Source organism: Ammospiza caudacuta, chromosome 3 (genome assembly GCF_027887145.1).
Source record: "Ammospiza caudacuta isolate bAmmCau1 chromosome 3, bAmmCau1.pri, whole genome shotgun sequence".
In the NCBI taxonomy this organism is placed as follows: domain Eukaryota; kingdom Metazoa; phylum Chordata; class Aves; order Passeriformes; family Passerellidae; genus Ammospiza; species Ammospiza caudacuta.
The window spans coordinates 55444015-55467077 of record NC_080595.1 but is presented as its reverse complement, the minus strand read 5'-3'; the positions used below and the strand labels follow the sequence as shown (position 1 = coordinate 55467077).

The 23063-nt window shown below is 39.6% G+C and overlaps 1 protein-coding gene across 4 annotated transcripts in view; it reads right to left on the bottom strand.

Annotated features, from left to right (window-relative positions):
• The window catches only part of ADGRG6 (adhesion G protein-coupled receptor G6), a 110519-nt gene extending 90062 nt beyond the window's left edge, over positions 1–20457 (bottom strand). For all 4 annotated transcript variants that reach the window (XM_058801320.1, XM_058801318.1, XM_058801319.1 and 1 more), the window contains exons 1-2: positions 20336–20457; positions 14705–14805 (exon numbers count right to left, since the gene is read on the bottom strand). In XM_058801320.1, coding sequence (XP_058657303.1) covers positions 14705–14805; positions 20336–20337 — 103 coding nt within the window. In that variant the 5' untranslated portion in view covers positions 20338–20457. The remainder of the gene's footprint in view (positions 1–14704; positions 14806–20335) is intronic.
• Between the last annotated feature and the right edge of the window lie 2606 nt (positions 20458–23063).

The window sequence follows — 23063 nt, the reverse complement described above, 5'->3', positions numbered from 1 at the left end:
CCCCCTCTGCCGCAAACCCAAACCAAACTGCACCCATGTACCACCCTAGAAAAAATACCATGGAAGATTAAGAAATCATATTTTTTAAGTGTGTAACCAATTCCCCTGAAGTTATATATAGAATACAAAAATAAAGTGAAAAAAAAAATCTTTCGGGTGATAGAAGCATGATGGAGATACAACAATAAAATATCTCTCTGTTCCTATTTTCCTTTTTTATTATGAAATACTGTGTTACCTAGGTTGTACCGAACCAGGTTGCAGTTGTTTTAACAAGGCTGCAGTAAATAATTAAAAGAAAAAGGAAGTTCTAGACCTAAGCAAATTGCTTCACAGGGAAATAGTTTGATTACTCCAATCACTGTCATCTTCAGCTTCCTTAAAATGTCACAAAAATATAGTGGAGAACACCTTGATTAAGTGGGAATGCATGAAACAAGAAAAATAAGTAAGTTACATTTTGTTAAGAGGACTTTCTGCTCTTCATATGGGATACATTAGAATTCTAACTAAAGTATCTCTAAGACTAATTATAGTTTTATCTACATATACACAGACATCTCAACAATATAAACCCCTCCCAGAAACAGACACCATTAGGGTTGCACAATCAAGGACAACTGAAGTTAGGAAATGCCAGAGTTAACCTTCCTCTGGCCCTTGTGCACAGATAATTGAAAAAAAATCTTCAATTACATAATCACATACTACTGTTTTTGCAGGATCTCATTCAGTGCACAGGAAGGACAAACCCCATGAAATAAGCAACTTTGCAGTATCCTGCTTTACTTCTGTTCTTCGATGTGTTACCCTCAACCTTGAAGCGATTCCAGTTCTCTCCAGAGGCATTATCACTGACTTCCTCATGAGCTCTTCTGTGGTGTTCATTAATGCAACATCTGAACCTTTCTCCAACGGTTATTTTATTAACAAAACTTACAATATGGCTGTGATGGAAGAAGTATTCTTAAACTCATTTTACAGAAGTATATCTGGGGAATATCAAGTTCAGAAAAATCTTCTGATGTTAGGTGTTTCAGACAGGCAAGATCTAACTTACTTGTGATTTGCAGCATTTTATAGATGTTAATATAGTCAAAGACAGTTCCTATCCACCTCAGCTGCAATCAGAGATGCAAATCATTCTATAGGTGTAAATTAGTGACAGAAACTGAGACACATTAAAGATAGGCACGATATTCATTTGCGGAGCCACCCATAATAGAAAATAGTGACAGACTTCAGTTTTCTAGCACAGCCTTCAGCCACTCTTGCCATGAGATCTTTTTGCAATCCAGTTCCTCATTCAGTGTATGTATTTTACCTCTGGCCACACTTTAGACAAAGACCTCAAAAACCATATTAGTTTTTTTTTACCTCCTGGCATATCTACTTTGTACAAAACTGATGGCCTGACACAAAAAGCAGGTGGCTTTGTAATACACTCTGCATGATCACCATGGATGTGAAAATGGAAAAATCCATAGGCAAGCTGAATTCTTCAAGTCTGTTGTTTCCTAATTACAGGGTTGACAACTTTCTAGACTTAGTATTTTCTTTTATCTATTTTCTTACTAACGTTTTATTCTATTATTTACAATAAGTCAAATTTGAAAACTACAATTTTGTGACAATCAAAGGAAACCTTCCCTGCTGGTCTACCACACAGGTTTCTGACATATCAACTAAACTAGCAACTGTTGATTCTACATTATAATTCTCTATTTCACTAGCTGAATCCCAAGCTTTTCCTCACCTCCACATAAGACAGGAAATTACTGCAAAATAAAAATACATTAATGTCTTACTCTTTGTCAGAATTGGTGTGATTAAAAGGTTGCATTACTTTAAAGCAGTAACAGACAAGTAAGAGCCATTTAATAGCATGTGGCATTTCAGAAATAAACATACTGTGTCATAATTAGAAAAGATAGATTACAAGGATATGTCATTACCCACCTATAATTGGGAGCCTGGATATTTACTCAAACCTCTCTTATTGCTGCTGATAAAGAGTTGCTCACAATGAAAGCCATTATTCATTCAAGTCTCATAAGATATATTTTTCCATGACCAAAGCAGCCTATACTCAATAACATAATTTACTTAAAGTGTGTACAAAGTCTTTGTGCTCTGTGGCTGGATTTACAAATCTGTCAGCGCACACAGGAGATCCACCTGCCCAATCCAAACAAACATAATACCATGTTTCTGTATGGACATTTGTCCTTAAACTTATACAAAATGTTAGTTCAATATGTGCTTCTGTTAAAGTTTAAGTTGTATCATAAACATAATGTTCTAGGATAATTTTATAAGTAATTTTTATAATTTATAGTAATTGCATATTTTAAAGTAACATCAAAGAATAAGTAGCTTTATTTACAGCAGTACACAAGCACAGGCTGATGCTACCTCCAGACTATGTATCTCCAGCAGTGATAATGCCAATTACTACTTATTTACTTAAGAAAGCTCGTCTTACATGGAGAAAAGTAATAAAATACCACCATTATTATTATTTCATATTTATCTTATGACTTTAGGTGGGCAATCCTCTTTGAGTTATATTTGCATTATAGCTTTAAAAATAGAACAGGCAAATTGTCAATCTTACTGAAGGCTTCATATGTGTAATACATAGCATAACCCCAAGAAAGGTCCATAAGGGAATGTATTTCCCAGATCATTGTTTAGACTGGGCATATTGGTCTTTGGTGGGTTTCATAATTGTTGACAAATTGGTAAGTACAGCCCATCAGTGGTAGATAGCAGCGCAGAATACCTCCCTGCTTCCCAAGGAACTGGTTCCTGGATGTATACAGCACCTCGGCCATACAAAGTCTACTTGCACAGCATTTGACTGTCATTTTTGTTACCATCAGTATTTGCAGGCACACTTCTCTCTTTACACACCGACACCATAATTACTATCAGGAATGATATAAGAGGGATAAACAGGGACTGTTGTGAGGGCCAGAATAAAAAACTGAACCACAAACATGAAGAGAATTAAATTATGACAAAGTATAAAGAACAAATTGCAAGTACCACAGAAGAGCTTCCTGGCAAGAAAAAAAAAAAAAAGGTTTAATCAACCGCTATTAAGTAATTTATGTTTGTGACTCACATTGGTCACATTTTGATGACCAGATTCTAGTTTAAGACCTTTTTGTTATTACAGTATATGACATTATTTTTCCATTCTGCTGTCCTTGTATCATTTCTTATATAGAATTCTGCAAAGGGAAACTAATCAAAATCTAATGTGAAATACCACAAATTGCTTGTAGACTTGATTTTCCTTTTTTTTTAAAGTTTGGCTTCATCCCTGCTAATAAAAGATGTTTCTTTGGATTTTCACGTATTTCAAGTGAATAAACACAGTAGCTGATTAAGATAAGAGGCATTGTAGACCTCACCCTGAAGATTAAAACTCTGGCCAGGCTGAGCTGTCTTCTCACTAGAAACATATGCAATAAAGTAAAATAAGGGGAAAGCTGAAAAAATCATGCCACTATAACCAAAAGCAATTCACTTCAAAAGGGAAAACAAAGCTTTCTTCTGTGCATTAGGATTAAACACCAGAGTGGATGTCTGGATTCTTATGATATTTTAACTGACTCTGACAGTTACTGAACAATCCCCAGTCTGATGTATTAAACCTAGCTGAAAAAGAGAGTGATAGAATGTAAAAATGCTGGCTTCTCCTTTGCTCAGTTTTTGACAGTGCTGAGAATATTCAATACTGAATCTCATAGAATCTGAGGTGCTCTGACTCCCACAAATGGTACCATGTCCCCAAAAAACCAGGAACATTGATGGAAGAAAAAGTCTTTCAGTATCAATCCTTCCAGAAGAGTTTGTGCATCTGAATTTTTTTCTGGAGCTCAAGTAAATTCTTAAGTACCAAGAAAGGATTCACATGACATGGGGATTACACAGACAAAAAACAGAATACAAAACCCTCTTCCATTTCACTGGGTGAGATCACAGTAATCTGCAGACAAAACCCACAAGTTACAACATATAATCATTGCCAAGTGTACACAGCAACTTTTCTTTCCTTCTTTAAGCCTTTTTCCTTTCTGAACACTGAACAGCAATGCAGCACCATGCAAATGAAACCTTTTAAAGCCATGGGGCAGAACTTTGGCTTCCTCTGACAGAGGAGCACTGCTTGGCCAAGACACCAACTTCCACATAGTTTCTGTTTGGATATTTGGGGAGGGGTTTTCCAAAGGGCTCCACAGTGATGTAACTCTGCTCTTATTCAGGGATAGTCAAACCTGCACAGACTTTAGTGGGACCCAGTAAAATGAATGTCACACAATCCATGGAGGAACCACCAGAACATATACAGCTGAACATCCACTTAAGAATTTCCTTATATTTTAGTCCAGAAGTTGTATAAAAACTATTTGAAGATTAAAACAGATTTGTCTCAATTTCCCCACTCCTAAGCATAAAAAAGCACAGCACAGACTTTCTATGAAATTATGTCATTCTTTTCTCAATCATATTACTAGTAAGTTATTTTCCTTTACTTTCTTGAAAAGAATATTGTTTAAGAAAAATTATGCTTTTAAGAGAACATGGCAAAATTTTTAAATTAATGCTGTAATTTTCTCCTTCAGATTCAGAATACTTATTATACCAGAGAAATTATTAGTATGATAAGGGAAGATAAATGTTTTGAAAACAATAGCTTTAAAAACTGGACTCTTCTCAGCTACATTTCTGGCATCTGCTACATTCCATTGCTATGATGTGCTATTCAGAATAGATTTATGCAGCCAAGCATTTTTTTCCTAACATCTCAAGTTCAGCTATTGATTCTATGATTAAATGGCCAGTAATTAAATTTTGTTAAGCTCCAAAAAAAGGAACAACTGCAAATACTTTTGTTAAAGGCAATAGCCAAAGGAGTCAGTAAGCACAGGAGTTGTGTAAAACAGAATACTTGTATCACATACATCAACACTGCCAATAAATAAGGAAACCCACCCAAAAGTAAAGACAACTATACCAGATATTATTTGCAGGTAACTTCTAAGTTACTAGATCTTGGCCAGAGATTTAGAAACTTACTGTTTGTTATTACTCACATGAAAAATATGTGTATATTTTATTAGAGAGAGGGTGTGTGTGCACAGAAAGATGTTTGCCTTTTTAATCCTCAGTCGTATCTTTTGATTGCCATGTGCTACTGGAAGGAGAAATTTATCTTTCTACCCATGCTACTTCTGCCTTTTCGAGTTCCCCAGAGACCTTTCCAGGAATGAAGAAGTGTTAAATGCAATTCATTTGTATAGTAGTGAAATAATCACTCAACAGTGGAGCAGTTCCTCATATGCAGAGACAGAGAAAGGGAAGGCTTGACTGGTGGCATCTCTGACATACAATGCCTTTGCCAGTTCCAATGGCAAGATTTTAGCAGAAGCATAGCCAATTCAAAATATGGTCAAAATACTAGACATCACAGAAATAGTAAATGGCCAAAATCTGACTGGTCAAAAACAAAAAAAAAAATACACTTTATAAACCAGTTATAAAATAAACTATCACCAGAGCAGCTAGTGCACATCTGATGTACCAGGCTTACCCATGTGAGAGAGGGGGCACATTATTGGTATTGCTCTGCTTCCTTTAAGTCCCTTTATCAGTCAAACATTGTTTTTTTAAACTCCACAACTTCTAATCCACTGTACAAATGATGCAGTTTTTCAGCACCAGCATTTTGCCCTTTTATTTTTGTGTGTATATTACATACATACATGAAATATAATGGTTCTTTAAACCAAAGTAAAAGCCCAATATAAGTTAACACCACTTGGGTGATTTGTTATTCAAAATATTGGATGGGTGGGCACCCATACCAGAATAAAATCTGTTATTTTAGATTTCATTGCAAAAGACTGTTCCTTTCTGTACTTTTAACAACTCATCAGACAAGTGATTTCAGGATTCTCTGTACACTTTCAGTTTCTATAAAGTGCAGTATAATATGTAACTATCATACTTTGGATAGGGAAGATATTTAGACAGAATCAGAAGAAAAAAAAATTAAAATTTAAACCTGTTTATTTTCCTGTAAATTCAAGACAATGAGAAAAAACAGTTGCCCTCACACTTAAAAAAAAGGCACAGAGGACTGGGTCACTTGTACAAATGCCTCTGTGATAACTTCAACCATGAGGTCTTTCTCTCCACCTAAAAAGCAAGTTCTGATTAAAAAATGCCTTGACTTTCATAGTATTGATTTGTCACTGCACAGTTCTTAATTAAGAGAGCTCTGAGAAGTCAGAGCATGCATCTGAACAAAACAAACTCTGTTCGAGGCAGGGAGTTGCAGCTTTCTGTCTGACACCCGCTAAGAAGCATATTCATGAGTGAAAAAAGATGGAATTAGAAAAAAATCTGATTGCATTGTAGCCTTTCAAAAATTACATTAGCTGTGTGACAATCTTTTCATGGATCTACCCTGTGTTCATGGATCTACCCTGCAAGCTCTTGCAGATATTTAGCTCTGGAAAAAAACTGTACTGGGAGACTGTTGGCCTGCTTTGGGGAAATCCAAAAGAAAAATGGTTTCAAAATAGGAATTTTCTGTCACTCTTTGAGTAAATTATTTTACAATACACACTTTTTCAGTCTAGAAGAACTTGTCAAACATTAATGTCTTTGAAAATATGCCATGCCGACACTTCCATACAATATTAACTGTCTTAACATCTTAATTAATACAGCAGTAGTTTTAGAGGATTATGCAATCTGAGTGACCACTGTAGTGGCCTCTATTGTCAAAATTGACTATTTGCTGCATTGGAATTTGATCGAGCCAGTAAATAACTGAAAAGATGTTCAGAAATTACTGAAAAGGAAATTTACAGAATGGGAATTGGTAAATATCTTTGGGAGCTGAAATCTTGGGAACAATTACCAAAATCATTTCCAACTAACAAATTGAAAACAGTTACCATACTGTTCAAGCAGCTGTAGCCCCAGAGGGGGTTTATTTTTCCAGGGGGAAAAATAAACCAAAAAACTCCACAAAACCTACAACATGAAAGATCATAAAAGAAGAGCACAAGTTCATAGTGGTACCAAAAATGTAGGAGTGGAGATGGGTTTAAAGTGGAAAGTGGCTTGATCTTTTCAGAGACAGCAATTAAAATAGACTTCTGTGAAAGACATCTGGAGGCCAGACTGCATAGGCAGACTTTTAACTCTGAATTATACACTTAATTTTCCTGCACTGCAGCAAGAGTTAGAGCTTAGTCTGTCATTTACAGGAACTGGGCAGACCAGCAAGCACTGAACCCAGACAAAACAAGAGGGGTTTCTGGAAACCCTCCCTTCCCTTGATATGCATGCTCATAGAATTATAGATGTTCTCATGGCTTTATTAAAATAAATTATATTGTCATATCTAGGGCAGGACAAGTAGTTTTGGTTCAATGTATCACAGCAAGGGATGTACTTCTCTGATGTAACTTATCATTATTACTTTAATATTTTTGTTAACTTTGTAGAAAATGTTAAGTCTATAGCTAAAACACTTTTTTTCCTCCCACAGCAGAGATATTTTTCTCTTCCACGATGAGAGAAAGAAATTCAGACTTAGTACATGAGAATAATTTAATCAGATGTTTTTCATACACAGTCACAATTCCCTCACTTTTTTTTCAGATTCTTGAAAAATAAACATCATATATGTTTTTCTTCATTTTAGTATTGTATATCTTTCTCAGACATCTCTGTATTGTGGTTGTGTGCAAATGCAAATTTGAATATTTCTTTATCAGAAAGTGATAACTGAGGCCTTGCTCTAGTTAGCATTACATGTTACACCTTGTGGAAAAAGCTTAAGCAATCCCACTAAGTAAACAAATACTATGCTCTAGCAAAAATAATCATGGACATTAAAATAGGCATCTAAAATCTGCAAGATCAGCCCTTCTGATTAATTGAGAAATGCTGACTTTACAGTGGTAATTACTCACTTCTAAAAGTCCATTAGGATATTAAATCAACCAATTTAATTACACAGTATTAATTGTGATACCTATTGAAATGCACATCACACAATTGCTAGACTTGTATGTTAGGAACTTCTACCTGGAAAACTTCTATTTCTAGTTAGCACCTTCACTTCACGATACAATGCTTCTCACATTAGTAATCCACAGGAGAAAAAAAGTGGCACTCACAAAGATTCAGTTTTTTAATAAGACAGAAACACATCTTGTTCTAAAGTTTTCGTTCACTTTATTGAGAGCAAGTGACAAATACCATAAAAATATTTTTTTCACATAATAACCCCTATCAGGGCAGGCTTTTGTAAAGCACAGTCCAGATGGCCACAAGTCATCCTGAGCCTATTTTTGGAGATACTGCTAAGGTAGGTACTTTTATTATGTGTTGTGATGAACAGTATTGACAAATATTCGAGCTTGTCTTGGTTATGATTTTTAATTTCTAACAGTGAACAGAGAAAATGAAGCAAAAATAATTTATAAACAGATTCTAAAATACTGTAGGTTGTAAAGATTGGATCTTCTGTGACAGGTTGCTCCTTCTTTGAAGGTATAGTGTTTACAGAGAGGTACATTATTTAGCCTTTGTTCCAATGAAGGAGTGATGAGACCCTGTACAATGAGGTCGTAGTCAGCTTAGAAATGACTGAGCACATTCCATATCAGAGGAGGGGGAAAAATCACTGTGCTTTTAAGGCAGTATCGTCTTGGTTAATGCAAAGAGGTTGAAACATTTAAGGAAAGGAAAAGAATTATCAACACCATCAAAAGATTATAGCTAAAAAAAGTAAACAGAAGTAATGAAAGGCAGGTTCCTGTGAAATTCATTTCAATAGTAATTTACTTTTATATTAACAAACTGTCAACTAGGGGAAATACAAGAAAGACAACTAGCAACTTTTTCTCTGCAAGATTTGTATGAATAGAAATTCTAAACACGTCTCAAGCCAGCAAAAATTTAGATATTAAACAGAACATAAAAGAGATAGCTTATTATATGTTTTGTTTAAGCTAAATTAAAATATATGAAAAAACCCTGACAGAGAAAGAGGAAAGAATAAAAAAAACCTTGGAGCAGTTCATTAAATACATAGATTCCTTCTGACTAATCTCTCAATTACTCATGATTTATGTATGCCTCTGTAAGGAAAGACTGCCAGACTGAATATTTTTTCCAAACTTTTAAAATTTCCTGATGTTTTCCATAACTTTGAGAAGTAAGAATTTCCATGCCTGAGTCAGGGACAGAACTATCGGTCACATTTACCCTGCTCAGCAATAAATGCACACCCACTCCCATCCCTGGGATGCCATGAGAGGAGTTTGACAAAGCACCAGTAACAACTTTATCAAACCACCCCCTGCTGTACGTGAGGATTGGACTGCATTACTGCCTTGCCACTTGGGCTCTTGCTCTGCACATGGTAAGGAGGAAGATAAGGGAATGTGCTGACAACCATTTCATCGTTTGCCCAGGGATGGGATCTTTGGCCCCTGTCTGGGGTAGGCAGCTTGAGATCTGTGGTGAAAAGACCACACTTCTGTGGGATCTCAGCACCTCAGGATGGAGGTGCAGAGAGGCCGAGACCACCCTTGGGGGGCTCGGGAATCCTGGAATGTTGCCAGAAGTGTCTGGTGGCAGGATTTTGATCCTACACAGGAGATGAGACCTGTATGAAGGCTGGGAGGAATTCACTGGGTGAATGGTGAAGGGATAAGTTAGTTAAAGTGTAAAACACAGGGTTTAGGATTTTGGTACAGGGGGGTCTAAAGAAGTAAGATGGAGGAATTGGGGCGTGTCCTGTCCTTCTTCTTCTTCTTCTTCTTGGCCTCCATCTTCTGTGGTGGTGGTGGCACTTTGGGATTGGTCATTACTAAAAGTGCACCGGTTAATAAGGGTAGAAGGTATTGGGGAGAAATGATAAATATTGTACACGTAACTTCGAGTATAAAGATAAGTGACCGCCCCGGGGGCTCGCAGTGTGCCCATGGCTGACTTGCTGTGCAGACCTCTGTCGGGCTGAAAGAAAATCTTTTAGATAAACAATTAATAAACACCAAGACCGAGACAAGATCAGAAGTCTCTCCTCGTCCTTTGAAGCGTCGGCTCTCCAAGGCCATCCCTGGGCCTTTCCAGGCCACCAGAACAGCAACACAGAAAACCTTACACACTTCCTGACTTGGCTGTGCCAGATAAAGCCCAATCCATTTTCATGGTGTCACCAACTCTTGCTGCTAGCGCTGGTGGCATGAGCAATACTTCCCACCATTCTGACTTCCCATCTCTCATTAGGCTTCTGGACCCACAGATTCACCCTGAAATCCTCCCATAAAAAAGGGAGGACTTGATTCCCTCCTTTACCTACGCAGGCACAATTAAGGACCATAACAGACAAAGATGATCTTATATTGAGGATCATCATCAGACGTGGGTGAAGGACCTGCCTTCAGATTTTTTTTTTCTTGATGAATTAAATACAGAAATTTTTCTTTGAATCACCACTAAAATTTAGATTCCAGGGGCTGTAACAGAATTGAAATTTACACTTTGGTGACCTGCTGAGAATTGATTAAACTGCTCTGAGGACATGGAAATGAGACACCAGTGTACTTTACTGATGGATGACCAAAGGACAAAGGTTCATTTTGGCATTAGCTACAGCCACAGTAATTTTGTGGTAACATCAGCATGGGGCATAATGCAGAAATAGTGTAGTAAGAATTATAGATGTCCTCATGGCTTTATTAAAATAAATTTTTCCACATTCTGAATAAAATTAATTATGGCTGCAGAGCAGTCAAAACTTAAAATATTTATTGACTCTTATAAGTCAATATATATATATATTGACTATAAGTCTACTAATGACATAAGAAGGTGAAAACTCTTATGAGGATATTGCTATCTCCTCAAATGTTCAAGTGTTGAAAACTCTGGAATTCCAGTGCTGACAAGACACTCAATAACTAGACTGGAAAATAATTATGCAAACTGCAATCTGCATTTAAGATCACTGAGAAAACTCCAGTTCTGCTCCTGAGTTACCATAGAGAGCGCAGACAACTCCAAAAGACAGCACAATATTGAAACAATAGACATTTTATTATGACAGCAGAAAAGAAAAAAAGCAAGGGGGGAATAAACTGAACGTTTTTGTGAGGTTACACACACCTGAAGCAACTGATTTTCCTTACCATACTGAACTGCTGCTTCTTTATGTCAGATAAATTGAAGCCATTGTGGCAGGACTAACAGCAAAACAATTTTTTAGACACAGCAAAAGCACTGTCATATTCCAAGATGTGCACTTTCCAATGGGTCTTCTCATTTCCCAGATTTTTAACCAAAAGAGATTCTACAGGACAATGATTCAGAAGGAACTATAGATATTAGGGAAGTTTGGAAATTTTATAATGTATTTCTCAGCCCCAGGGAAAGAGGACTGTAGATTTAAGCCCTTTCTGGTAGATATTACTATACATTTCCAGGGATTGGGATTTCCCAGTCTTTCTTGACATCTATTTCACTGCTATCTAAACCTTTTGATGAGATGTCCTCCCCTCATTTATCTTCTTGTAATTTAAGCCCATTTCTTTTTGCCTTTTCAACTTGAAAAGATCAGTCTATCCCTTCCCACTGCACCTACCTCCTGAAATACTCTCAGTTCTTATGCATTCCCTCTTTTGTCTATTAAAGACCAAAAAATCTTAGTTCTTTCTGTTTGCCTTCATTAGTTACATTTTCTAGAACTTTGTTCACTCCATTTGTTCTCTCCTGGGCTCTCTGAAATGAATGAAATGTAAAAAGGAACAAAAAGTTAGGAATATCCGAGTCTCCTATAAAAGCAGATGTAACTTTGTTTAAATTTGTTTTTTAAAATTCTGTTTAAAACACCCCCATTCCAACATCTGAGCTGCCATGCAGCCCTTTCACTGGAAGACAGGCAAGCTGTTTACAAGGGAGGTGAGACATACACTCATCACAGGGAAACTGAGGCACAGCTAAATGACCCACATAAGACTATCAGGGGCATCTACCTCAGACAGGAATGGAACCATGACAAGTTACTAACTGAGCTGTGCAGTAACTTCGCCCTGACCCACAACACATAACCTGAAGCCAGTGTGCCCAGACTTTAGGGCTGCCGAGTTCTTAACTAAAGTACATGCTATATTTTTATCATTATTTTTGTGTTAATAATTTCTTTCTGTTTCAAGTGTCACAATCCATCCATTGATTCTTTTGAGGTACTGGACCTATTGCACCTGCTTGTCAGTACCTTACCAATCTGTGGCTGAATATTCTTTCCACAGACCATCTCACTCCTGTTCTAAGTTTTCTGCTGTGTAATCCCTCTCCTAAGCTTTGTTTCTGAAAGCATGCCCAGCATTGTAGTTTTCCTCAAACTAAACTATAAAATTATTACTTTTGCATTTTCCATGTCACAGTGTGACTGATATCTTTATCCTTATGAATAGCTCCTGAAATAATCCATAAAACCTGGACCTGATGATCTTAATCCCTTGCTTGTATGTAACCTCCTCTGGGCAAAGCTTAATAAGCACCAATAGCTTTCTAAGCTTACAGCTCACTAGAGAATCTGGATGAATGTCAGGCTTTTATGAGATTTCTACTGTAAATTCAGTCAAGCTTAAGCTGCCAGAGAGATTATGAATACCATATGAATCCACAGCCAAAGTGACCAATACCTTTTAAGAACACGAAATAAAAAATGCAGGAGCAGCAGCGTTTCCTGCTTTGTCTGTCTTGCTCTATTAGAAAAGGCAGATGAAAAGATTCCATTTTGCAGCATAACCTATGCTTTAACATCAACATAAAAAGAAATACAAACCCCGAGGGTCTACAGGCAAGTACTGTCAAATGACAGGTTCCTGTAAAGGTAAATGTCTCGTTTTCATTTCAGTTGAGTACTGAGAACAGACTGCCCATCATCTCTTTCACTACTGAGCCGCAAACATCTTTCTATTAAACCCGGGCATTTCCAGTGTACCTTATTTATCTACTTATTATTCAGACTGACAGGGAAATATTTTTTCCATTTATTGACAGTTTTGAAGATTTCAAATCTATTCCTGTGGAGGCAACAAAGGAAAAGCCCCCACAGGGATGCACTTGAGACTGGAACACTTTGGCTGCTTTTACAGTCCAATGGCACCAATCATTTTATTGCTGAGGAGGTTAGCCAGGGACATATATGATTTTATAGAAGTGTATCCTGGAGTTTGGCACAGGGCTTTTGACCTTACTTGTTCAGCAGCAGCACAGCTAGCCATGGTGCAATTAGCTGACTGCAGGGTCGGTTTGTGGTTGGCTTTCTCTGTCCTCACAGCACTGACTGGGACCTTCTGGCTCACAGGGTGTAGGTTTCTGTGTCACCTACACTTTCAGTTATCAATTATTTGTTATGAAGAGGGATTAGCAAAGGATAACAATTTTGGCATCCTAGTGTTCTAGTCACCAGGTAACAGCACACAGCACACGTAAATTAGAGGAGGTTTTGCTGATTTACTTTGTGCAAAGAATGGCAGCAGCATGGCCCAAGATCAAGTATGGACCAGGAACACGAAGACACAAAATCCATCCGTCAATGGAACCACAGGTGAGAGCAGATCCTAAATGCATTTCTGGCTACAGTTTAATGGAAATAGAAAACACCTATTAAAATGATATGAATATGGAAAGTGCTACTGCACACTGACAACATTGGTTTTTCTCTAAAAAAATTGTAGGTTTAAAAATTAAAAAAAGCATTTTTTAAAAAGGAAAAACATTACCAAAGAAGTTAGAAACCCTTTCTATATATAAACAATCTTTTTTTCCAATGGCAAGCCTGTCAAAGCAAAACTATCCATCTGATACAGAATTAGCTGGGCACCACAAGCTGCTCCAAAATTTTCATATGCTCCAGAATAAACTCCAGACATCTTTTTTCCAGCAAAGCAGCTGGATCTCCTAAAATACTTTGCACTTCAGTGGTTAGGACAAGACATTTACTGAATGAAATCTCTCATTCATGTGTTTAAAGAAAACAGTCAAAATGTTACATTATGCTGTGCTGAAGTGTCACCACAGATCAAGATGATGTAAAGTTTAAACTGATGGTTCTTTACAGTGTGCAGTTATCTTACATATAACTTGCATATAATTTGCTGAAGAACGTTTCTATTATTTGAATCATAAAAGCTTTTAAAAATAATGAGCACACTCCAGGTATTTTACCACTTTGAACTACAGGGAAGGGTTATTAAATGCACAATCTGCAGGCACAAACATTACTGTGGAAAATGGAAGAACTACATGATTACCCACAGAATTTCAACAACCAGAAGAAATTCATAAGAGGCAGGCATTAACAACGTAAACACAAAGAAAGAGCAAAATTAAAGAATTCAAAGAAGAAATTCAAAGGAAAAAAATAGTGACAATTAAAAACAGCACAACTGTAAAAATGGCAAAAATAAAATTCAGCAGTAGCAGAACACAGGACCCTAGCTATAAAATCACAAATAATGATCATAATGCATCACTTTCATCAAAGTGTTATATTGTACAGAATTCAGCCATACATAAGCATAATCCTTGGTCATTAAAACTTTGGCTCCTGGATCATTTATTTATACAAGAAGATAAATTGCTGACTTACCTGCTTGCTGCATGCATATAATATATGTGGTAAACAAGCAGAGACAGTGATGCAGCTTCCATTTCCAGTGATAGCACCACATTTCACTTCCATGAGACATCCTGTGGGAAAAAAGAAAAGCAACCAAGAATTCAGGGAGTTTTACAAGACAAGAAAATGAGGAAGACTCTGTTGTTAGTCAAACTAGTAGCCTGCAGTAAATAAAGTAGTGAAAATTATGGATGGCCCCAGTATTGCTTAAATGGAGACAAAAGTCTGCTAAAAAGGGTCAGAAATTATGTTGTCTGGTTCTCAGCAGACAGCAAAATGGAAGACTGGTCAGCCTTGGGCTTCTAAGCAGATAGATGTGGGTGGTATTTCAGTGAAAAAAAACAAGAAGCACAGTCTGAAAAAGTTAAGTTAGAGGTTTTTTTGAAATATGAAATTTTACACATATAAACACATTTATTTTTTTAATTATACATCATAAATATATATTTATTATTAACTAAATAAAGACAGTAGATTATAATTTGCCTCTACCCTTAACAAAGCTTTCCATTTTTCAGTTGTAGTGTTTTGACAGCTATGATATCTTCTGCTGACAACTTTTATGAAAATCCTGAAACTTTCCTTGCCAAAATCTAGGAGCTCACCTATGCTGCCAGAGGAGTCAGGGACATACTGATTATTTCATAAAATAAATGCAGTTATAGAAAAGTCTCTACCAGTTATAGCTTGAAGTTAAAGTTTCCTTTCCCTTGCAGGCTAGAGGATATTTAACGGCTAAACCAAAATGCTTCCTCCACTGTGGGCAAAAAAGGAAGCAAAACTCTTAATAAACTTCTTCATACCTTTAACCATGCACCCAAAATGAATGGTGCTCCACTACATTCACGTCTCATTTTATTCAACAAGTTAGCAGCAAGCAAAAGGAAGTAACAAGTAACGAAATACAACATGCATTATTTTGAATAATTCCTTCCTCTCCCATTTGGTGATGATAACTGGCTTTTGTTCAGTAAGATATTATCTCCCTCTACTGAGGTAAATAAGGACAAAACTCTTCCTTCTTCTCCATAGATATTGCTGTGAACCCACCAGTAAAAGCTGGGGGCAGATATAAAACCATTTCCAGTGTAAGCTTCTGTTTATTCCCCAAGTGGAAACCACTGCAAAGGAACAAGTAATATTTCAGCTTTAAAAGTAGTAATTCATCAAAGCACTCCTGTGGGCTAGATGCCAATGGGCCCAGGTAAATGACACTTCAGCAGACTGCTGCAATCAGTTAGGCTTCCCTTGAGTGCAGTGCTACACAGCACAGGTATCTGGTTACAAAAGAAGTTAAGTTCTTTGTGGGTAGTTGTATCAAATTAGGAATCTGAAGCAGATTTATTTTTTCTGAGATACTGCAAAGTCACACTTGACAAGTGTTGAAGGCAAGCTCAGAAAACATGGGGCTCCGAAATACAAGAATCTCTTTGATGAAGCCAGACATACAAAACTGGATTATCAAACAATAGAATTATTGTCCTTCCAGTTAGTGATCCAAAAATCCCTATTAAAATCTCAACAGTAGAAAGCTGAGGTTTTGGAGCTGTTACTTTCCAATGTATATAATTCATAAATCCACAATAACTTTAATATTAATTTAGAAAATTGAATTTGAACAGAAGTCCTTTGAAGACATGAGCACAGTTACACACACACCCAAACACATACGGCATACATATATACTCACAGAGTGGGGGAATGGAAATGTTGGGGCTAACAGCATGACACACCAGAGATACAAAAGAATTTTCCTGTGCCCACAGAAGAGTTTGCAGATGAGATACATGGCATCCTGCTGCTTAATCTACCAATGCAAACTTGTAGAAGTGGTTGCATTACTGGTTTTTGTTGCTGGTTTGTTTTGAGCGAGCACATTAAACAGTTATTAGACTAGGAAACAAACAATTATTTATTAATTCAGAATAATTTTGTGTTAAATTACATGAAACTGATAAATTGTCTTTATCATCACTTTTGATATCACTGTGAGCTCAGCCAAAGATTTTGCTCATTTAATAATGGGAGAATCCAAAACAACACATTTGAGATACTCAGGGAAAAACAACATGACAAGTTTCTGCTGCTTAGGTCTGGTGTGAATGAAATTCTATGTTAGTCTGAAAGAGGTATTTAATCTGGCCAATTTCTATCTGTTACTGTTTACTTGCATTGTGGTAATGCTTACAAGCCAGTACTCCGTGGTACTCGAGAATGATAATTTATAGTCTGTTTCCTCACCCTCACCCATGTAAAAAGTGCTAGTCAAGAAAGATTTCAAGAACATGGATAAGCAACAACAGAGCAGAGCATAAATAAGTGCAAACTATAAGGCAGAAAGGAGTAGCTATAAAGACTTTCCCCCAGAGTAAAAAGCTAGATAACTACATAACTGCTATTAAAAATACACAATTCTCCACCAAAATAAATAAAACAAATATATAAAAAAGAGCAAACTATCTCCTCCACTTCTCCACTCTCCATTGAAGGACAAAACAATTCTCTTTATACCACATTGTCTCAGTTGACAAGAAAAAGGTTTATCAAACTCCGACAAGAATGAACACAGAAGCACACACTACCAAAACACCCCACTAATGTGGGCACCATGAGTCAGAGCTGTTTCTTTTGGAGAGGATTGCTGAAAAACTGTTTTACAAAGCATAACCACTAGCTGAGTGCTATAAATTAGTGAGGAAATCGGTTAGTTATGTGTTCCTAGGATCTTGCAGAGCCAAAAAGTCAAAATTCAGAAAGCTGACTTCTCACAGCCTTACACTGTGATGTGTAACACTCCTGTTCACACAAGAAAGAAGTTGTCAGGGATGGAAGTCAGATAATTGCCAACAAAAGGGCTTCTTCCCCAACAAAATCAATCCCTGATATTTTTATAATTTGACATTTCGGACAATAACTGATAAATATTTCCGAGGCTTTAAAAAAACACAGATATTATTCACCTCTTAGTAGCCACCATATTTATTTTAAGGTTCTTTTTCTTGGTTACTAGTGTTAATCAACATCTAGAAGCGAATACAAACAGCATATGAATAATTCAATAGAAAAATCTGCAAACAATAACTCAATAATATTCAATAGAAAAAAATCAGCAAGTTCTGAGCTTGTTTATAGCTCATCAAGGAACGATATGGTCCCCTGACAGCACTGATTTGATGACCCAAGAGACCTCTTTGGTCTTGTGTTATTTTAAATAGTATTAAAAAGATGTGTTCTGTCATTTAATATTCATTAACAGCACAGGGGATGGATATCAGAATAGCAATGTAGCAAAACACACCAGGAATTTAGGTAAGCAAAGAGATGGACCCTGCAACAAAGAGATGGATCTGTAACAAAGATCTCAGACATGGAGACATGGATTATTTCAGTCTTTGTCTTTGGTTACATAAAAATTGCTGAACACTGCTCATAGTGAGTTTTCTTCTGTATTTTGTATCAGTTTAAATGAAAAAGCCCTGTTCTGTCCCCAGCTGGTAACACACTAGCAGCTCTGAAGAAATCACTCTAGATTGTCGCAGAACCAAAACATTTCACCCAACATATTTGGGAATTATTAGGACACCTATGGTAGGAGTACATCTACTACAGATGGATATAGTCTAGAAACAGGAATCCCTCTCAACTTTTTGGGTTTTTTTGAGGGTTTTGGCCTTCTGCAGAGTCTGATTTTTCTAAAGTCTGAAGTACTAATTTTTCTGTGGACTTGCATTTCCCAGTGCAATGTGTGACATGGCCATCTATGCACTCCAGCTACCAGTTCAGTCCAGTCTAGTCCACAGCTACTTTCATTTCCTATAACATAGGGAGACAATGAGCTTATTCACAATTCATTTCAGAAGAGCAAAATAGACATGTAAATTATCTAAACCATAAATGGATAGTAACTTGACACAGTTCAGGATGGAATTACTGGGAGTTTTGCTACATCCAACTACTAAATCTTATTCTACAGGCCAGCAGCCAGCTAGCAGACAAAACAGCATTCCCTTTTAGGGAATATACAGCTCTGCAGGACAACATACACAAAATGTGAATAATGCTGGAGTATTTAATTTGTAGACTGTACCAACCCAAAACACGCAATACAAATTGGAATACACCATCTTCTGTGTTCAAAACTTTGTCAAAATTCCCTGGAGTAGGATGTGAATTCTGCCTCAGGCACGCTGACATGACTTTTTTTTGGTCTTTGACATGTCTAAAGCTATTAAGGAAAAACATTGCTGACACTTTAAAATTAAAAGAAAGATAACATCAATTTCACAATTTTTTTCTCACACACATTGTAAACAAAAATATTTTCATTTTAATCACTCCCAAGTAGAACTTCAAGTGAAAGATGATTGTAACTCACAGTTTAGTTCCCCAAGATTAATAGAGAAGTTGATTTTAACTCTGAAACCATCACTTTAAACTGTAGTACATTAATGTCTTGAAAGATTAATTACACAATACCCCTTAAAACTTTCATTTTGTTAAGCACTACTAGTTCCTAATTATTCTTACAGCCAGCTTTGAAAACACCCTCATGCTCATCAAAAGAGATGAAAAAAAAAATAAGACGCTGCCTTTTAATTTAAACAGTATCAGCCCTATCAGATCCATCTAAGTCCCTTGACTTTTCTTTCAAAGGGAACTTTTCCCAGTTGCAGGCAACAAATCTGCTGGTTGTTTCCAACCCGGTAGCACCGCAACACTAAATCTTCAGGCACTCCCGATTTGTGCCTTAACTTGACGGCTCTGTGTGAGAGCCCCCTGCCCTTTTCACTTGTACCGATTGTACAGGACCTCGCTCCTGGCTGTGAACGCACCGGCGGAACGCCGAGCCCCAAACCTCAGCACCTCGCCTTACCTTCGGCGAGGCACGGGCAGCAAAGGAGAAATACCCCGGGGAAGGCGGCCGGAGGCCAGGGCAGTGTCCGGCCGGGGCTGGTGCGGTCCGGCAGGAGGGGGAGCCCCGGCCCGCCCCTCGCCCCCGCTCCGTGCGCTGCCCCCGCTCCGTGCGCTGCCGAGAGTCGCGGCGCGGATGCGAACGCTTTGTGAAGCCCGCCCTGCCCTCCCTCTCCCTTCCCCTACTTTTTCCCTACTTGTGCTGGCACCTCACCTGGAGGGCTGCCTGGGGTGCCAGGGCTCCTCGACGTGAGCGGCCGCGGCCCCGAGCCGAGAGGCCGGGGCCGGGAGGATGCGGAGGCACCGCCGCTCAGGGCAGGCGGCCAGCGGGGCCAAGTGTTTCGCTACTCGCCCGCAAGCACGGGGAAATCCACCAGAGCGGTCCCAAGGACGGGGTTAGGGCGCCCTGGAAAGGCAGCGGCCGCCGACGGACACGGAGCCCGGACGGGGCAGAGCCCTGCCAGCCCTGCCCTCCGAGCTGCCGGCTTGAAACTTCCCCGCTTCCCCATTCCTTCAGCCCTACCTACCTGCACTAGGGCTCAGCCCTGACATTACTCACCACCTGCCCGTGGGTGGTGGGAAGCCCTGCCGAGCCGCCCGGGGCTCCCGGCCCCGCGATGCAGCCCCGCTCCCCCAGCGCCCCGGGCGGCAGCCGCAGCCCTCGCCCCAGAGCCCGGAGAAGGGACTTACATGGTGACATTACGGGGCGGCTCTGCTCCGGCTCTCAGCAAGCATCCCCCCGCGCTGCCGCTCGCTCTGCCTCTGCCCCGCTCCCTCGCCGGCTCCTTGCAAAGGTCATCGCTCGTTGCCCACCTCTCTTCCACGCCCGCGCCGATCCGCTCCTCCTCCGCCGCGATGCTTCTCCCACCCCGCGCCGCGGCGGGACCTGCCTCTCTCTTTGCACAAGTCAGAGAAACTTCGGCGCGGAGCGAGGCCGCCCCGCCCGCCGCCCGCGCCCCGCGGTCAGGTGGCGGCCCCGGCGCGGCCCCGCGCCTGGCCCGGCCCACCGCACTCCGGGGGCAGGACGGGCCCGGGAGCCGCCGCCGCCGGGGCCCCGGGCAGCCCTCCGAGGAGCTCTGGGGACAGGGATGCCCACCCCCGCCCGGGAAAGGCGCTCCCCCGGCGGCACCTCACGGCGCCTTCCGGCTGACCCGGCTCACTGGTGAGGGGCTAGGCCAGGCTGTGCGGCCCCCAGGCAGCCCTCAGGAGATGATAGCCGCAGGCACAAAGCCGCCCGCGAAGGACATGGGCCTCCTCTGGGATGATTCCATACTGGGGACGCTGTCCTTGCCGGTCGCAGCGCCCTGAGCGTGTAGCAGCACCTCGCAGCAGCCCGGTGGCAGCCGGGCCCTGGGGACAAGCACACGCTGCATACCCACCACACTGAGGACTGCAGAGGGAAGTGCACATCAGCCCACCTGCTCGCCTTAAGAAAATAAACCTGTCCCACTGTGTCCTAGAGGTGCTGGCACAAACTCCGAGGCACTTAAAGTGCGTCAGTTTCCTTTGAAGCACCGAACACACCAGGGACACGAGATGGGTGGGTGGAGGTGGCGCGGCTCTGACCCACTTTAAAGCGTGTGAGGCGGTGTGCTGCACCCACAGAATGCTAGCCCACACCTCAGTCCTGGATAGCGCTTTTGGAGGATGTAGTTTGCACCATTTGCTAATGATCCTGAGTTCCTTTGCTCAATTAAAATCTGTGGGACGTGGGACTGCACTACAGGTAGGTAGGGAAGCATTGAAATGATAGCAAGAGAGAAACAAAAGGCCATGAGAGAAATCCAAAATTTTCACGTACTCCATGGTTCTGAGCAGGCAGGATTAGGAAGGATGGGGAAATAAAAGACCTGGCACAGTGAATCATTCAATGAAGTTATCAGCATGCAATGACAGTTAAAAGCAAACAGTCCCCATTAAAAAAAAAAAAAAGAAAGAAAACATCAATAAATTTTTCATGAACTTTATACTGAACAATAATATTCACTTATTCTGGTCAATTTTTATTCTCTGTCCTTAAAACAAATCTATAGGCTTGTTTTCATTGTAAATTCCTGGCACTGAACATGGGCACAAGAACTGCTGGGACTGGGTTAGCCAAATCCACATGGGCAATAGTGCAGGCTTGGACAATGTTAACCTACGAGTTCTTGCTGCTGGGTTTATTGTACACCTGCAGATTATTGCATTTACCTTCTGTGAACAGCAAAGTCTGTGCTTCTAGAATGCACAGGACTCGCTGAACATGAGCTCACTATCTCCTGGGCATATTGAACCCACCTGGTATGAGATGTACACAGTAAATGAAGAGCATCTGGAAGAAATCAATCTGCCATTCATGCCCAGATTAGTGATACATGTGTAATGTTTATCTGCTGTCGTTGGAAACTTATATCTTCCTTTCCTACTTGGAAGGCCTTAGAGGTGACTGCAATTCCAGAACCTGGCAGTCAAGCTAAAAAATAAAAGGATAAAAAGGAAAAAAAAGGAAAAAAAGAAAGAAATCATGGGATTTTCCCCCATCATATTTTTGCTCAGCTATTTCTTGGTTAATTCTCCTGTTCTGGTTTTGCTGTCAAACACTTTTGCAAACACCAGTCTGCTTACCCCACCACAGCAGGAGCACTGCTGCTTCTGGATCCCAAACTGAACTCTGCCCAGCAAGAAATGCCTGTGATGTCCAGTGGGGATAATGTGCAGTGCAGATTTTCTGGACAATGAAGTAGCACGTTTCTGAAGACAGTCTCAGAGCTGCACAGCAGTGAAGGGAACCCGATCACTAATGAGAAAATGCTGATCATTATCTGGCAGCAGCTCACTGTGCCACATCTGCCTTTAATCAGTAGTGAAACAACTTGGCATGGTGTGGGTTGGAGAGGGCTGCATTTCTGGCTGCTGCTTAGCAAGAGTGAGAGTTTCTGTGTAGATCACAGTGATTTTAAGATCTGTGTCTCAGCATGAGAAACCACAGGCTACATTACAACACTCAACTCAGGTTAACATTGCAGGCTGTCTTTTGCACAATGTGATTAAGAGGGAAAAAATTACAGAAGTCTGGGAAGCAGTGCTATAACCAGAAGGGTTCTTTATATTGATATCTAGTGAGCAGCGCCCGCAGAAAGTCAAGCAGCTCTTTGTATTCTTTTCTTACCCCATCTGTAGTCACAATGTTGCTTTCCATTTATTTTTATTACACCTCAAGCAAGTGGGGTCTGAATATTCCTAGGTACAGGGGTAGCATATTCTTCAAATATTGCTGAGTGTTTCATGAATATTCTGAGATGATTAGTGAAATATTTTGCATGAGTTTATAGGCCCTGATTTTTATGGTTTTGTTCATATGTTTCTATAAACTTACTAGGCTAGTGTGATTTCCTGATATTTTGTGCAACTTTGCATCGACTCATTTAAATATAAG